At 43.9% G+C, this 2,843-nt stretch overlaps 1 protein-coding gene across 1 annotated transcript in view; it reads left to right on the top strand.

Annotated features, from left to right (window-relative positions):
• The window catches only part of LOC116392911 (F-actin-capping protein subunit alpha-2), an 18,241-nt gene extending 15,668 nt beyond the window's left edge, over positions 1–2,573 (top strand). The window contains exons 9-10 of the mRNA XM_031864748.1: positions 61–123; positions 1,450–2,573. Coding sequence (XP_031720608.1) covers positions 61–123; positions 1,450–1,590 — 204 coding nt within the window. The 3' untranslated portion in view covers positions 1,591–2,573. The remainder of the gene's footprint in view (positions 1–60; positions 124–1,449) is intronic.
• The last annotated feature ends 270 nt before the right edge of the window (positions 2,574–2,843 follow it).

Raw genomic sequence — 2,843 nt, 5'->3', positions numbered from 1 at the left:
CCCCCCCCCCCCCCCCCCCCTCTACTCTTGAAATTGATTATGTGTCTTGTCATCTTCCAGAATGAGGCTTCAACCGCAAAGGAGTTTGTTAAGATCATGGAGGCTGCAGAGAACGACTATCAGGTATGTGAAGATGGGAAGCAGATATCCTGTGTGAAATAAACCGATTACAAGCTGGATGTTGCAGGAAAACACAACTTTTTACTGATTTATTGATTGAAAGTTTTGGTGTGGAGCAACATTTTCCAGCTCTTTTCGTTCCAAGGCCAGATGAGATGTATAATCCTTCCAACATATTCTGGTTCTTACCAGTTAGACGTGCCCAGAAAACCTCTAAACGGAGGCGTCCTGATCGGATGTTGAACCTCTTCAGCTGGCCCCCCTTTAGACACGAAGGAGCAGAAACTCTTCTCCGAACTCCCTCCCAATGTCTGAGCTCCTCGTCCTCTGAGGCTGAGCCCAGCCACCATACAAAGGAAGCTAATTTCATTCGCTTGTATCCGCGATCTCATTCTTTTGGTCACTACTAAAAAAAAGCTCATGAACAGAGGAGGGTCGGAACTTATATATTGACTTGTAAACCGAGAGATTTGCCTCCTGGCTCAGGTCTCTCTTCACCACAACAGTTCGGTTCAGCAGCTGCCTGACCATCTCACGCACCGTTTTCCTCTCACTCATGACCCAAAGATACTTGGAGCTCCCTCTCCTCGGACAGTGCATCACTCCCAACCATAAGGGTGCAATCCGCCGTTTTCCGGCAGCAAACCATGGCCTCAGACCTGGAGGTACTGACTTTATCCCAACATCTTCACACTGTGCTGCAAACCACCAACAGTGCGTGCTGAAGGTCCCGGTCTGATGGAGCCAATAGAGCCACATCATCTGCAAAGAGATGCAATTCTGAGGTCCCCAAACCGGACACTTGAGATCCCGTTCTTGAAACGTGTCTTACTTTGGTCCATCCATCCATCCGTCATCTTCAGCTAATCTGGAGTTTAGCAGGGTATTCCAGACGTCCCCCTCTCCCCAGCAGCTTTTCCCAGGGAACCTTGTAGCATGAGATATGCAAATGGATAAAAATGAGACCTCACCAAAAGCTTGTGTTCTACTCTTGTCAGGATTAAATGAGGAAATCCTTCACTTTCACGCTGCAAACCTCCATCACAGCATGTTCCTCATGATGTCAGGTTTTTAGGCTACAGCGGATGGAATGCTGAGTCGTAGCGAGATATTTGGACGTTGTATTTTACTAAAGGAATGAGCTCTTTCACGGCCGTCCATTCATTTAAAGGAGCTAAAGAATTTAGAATTTTAAACTACATTTAGTACAAATTCTTGATACAAACAAACAAAAAAGTTTAGTTAAACATTGAAACGGTTTCCATAATGATCTCACAGCTTTTTCACCTGTAAACTAACTTGTTCATGATTCTCTGCTCTTCCCTCCAGACAGCCATCAACGAGAACTACCAGACCATGTCGGACACTACCTTCAAAGCCTTACGCCGCCAGCTCCCCGTGACACGCACCAAGATCGACTGGAACAAGATCCTGAGCTACAAGATTGGCAAGGAGATGCAGAACGCTTAAATACCGACGGAGAGCATAACAGACCCCCAGACACCCCCACCCAAACAAACGTTGCATGACTGGATAGTTGTTTTGTCTTTGTACAGAAATTAGAGAAACTGGGACAAAGAGAGGTTTTGGTCTCACAGCCAGATGTCACGTCACACATTGGATGTCTACTTTTATTGATGTTATTTTGTTTTTATACAGACACCCTTAACTCCTCTATATATTGAATCTATCATGATGAAGATGAGCGTATTTTGGGGGGAGATAGAACTTGAGGAAATTAGACATAGGAAAGGGGGGGGGGGGGGGCACTTGTATGCAAAGACATCCCTATGAAATATCACGTGTGCAATATTTATTGTGTCAGTGAGACCACGACTTATTATTTGACCTGCTGATTAAAAAAAATAAAGTTAAAACCGGTTTGAATTTGCGATGACGGTGCATTTTACAGAATGACTCCCTTCACTCCACGGTTAACGTCCCGAACGGTCGACGGAAACGAAGAAAATAACCCTTTTTGTGTTTATTGAATGGTGTGTTTGGCACAAGCAGTCACTCAATGTTCTTCCTCTTTTATTTTGGTACTTCGTTCGCCGCGTGTGTGTGTGTGTGTGTGTGTGTGTGTGTGTGAGGGATCTCCCGGCTTTATCGCCTTTTGTTTTTGGACTCGACATCGTCTGGACTCTCACTCAGCGCGGGTTGAGTTTTCTGTGACCACTTAACACGCTTGATTAACAAAAGTCAGTCGCTAAGTAATGTGCATAATGTCCAATTTACAATAAAATACAAAAACGTATCACGTCCTCCTCCAGTGCTTATTTTTATTACAAAAGACGAGACAAAGCAAACAGAACCTGACTGTATTATATAACAAGGCACATTGTAATATATACCTGTATGAAACATCATGTCTGTCAGTTTGGTGATTTATTTCCATGAGATTAATTGTAACTCGAGTCACAATTATGTTGCATTAAATGACAAATTTTCTATTTACTGGCTCACTCGTAATTTCTGATGCGCTTTTACTATGGGCTCTATTTCTCTCTGTCTCTCTCTCCTGCCCTCTCTCTCTCTCTCTCTCTCCTGCCCTCTCTCTGTCTCTCTCACTCTTTGTCTCTCTCTGCTGCCCTCTTTGTCTCTCTCTCCTGCCCTCTCTCCCTGTCTCTCTGCTCAGTCACAATTATGTTGCATTAAATGACACATTTTCTGTTTTCTGGCTCACTTATAATTTAGATAGAAAGTCATAATTATGATTGAAA

Source organism: Anarrhichthys ocellatus, unplaced genomic scaffold (genome assembly GCF_004355925.1).
Source record: "Anarrhichthys ocellatus isolate YVR2014 unplaced genomic scaffold, GSC_Weel_1.0 scaffold2, whole genome shotgun sequence".
Classification (NCBI taxonomy): Eukaryota; Metazoa; Chordata; class Actinopteri; order Perciformes; family Anarhichadidae; genus Anarrhichthys; species Anarrhichthys ocellatus.
This window is presented reverse-complemented; position numbering and strand designations above follow the sequence as displayed.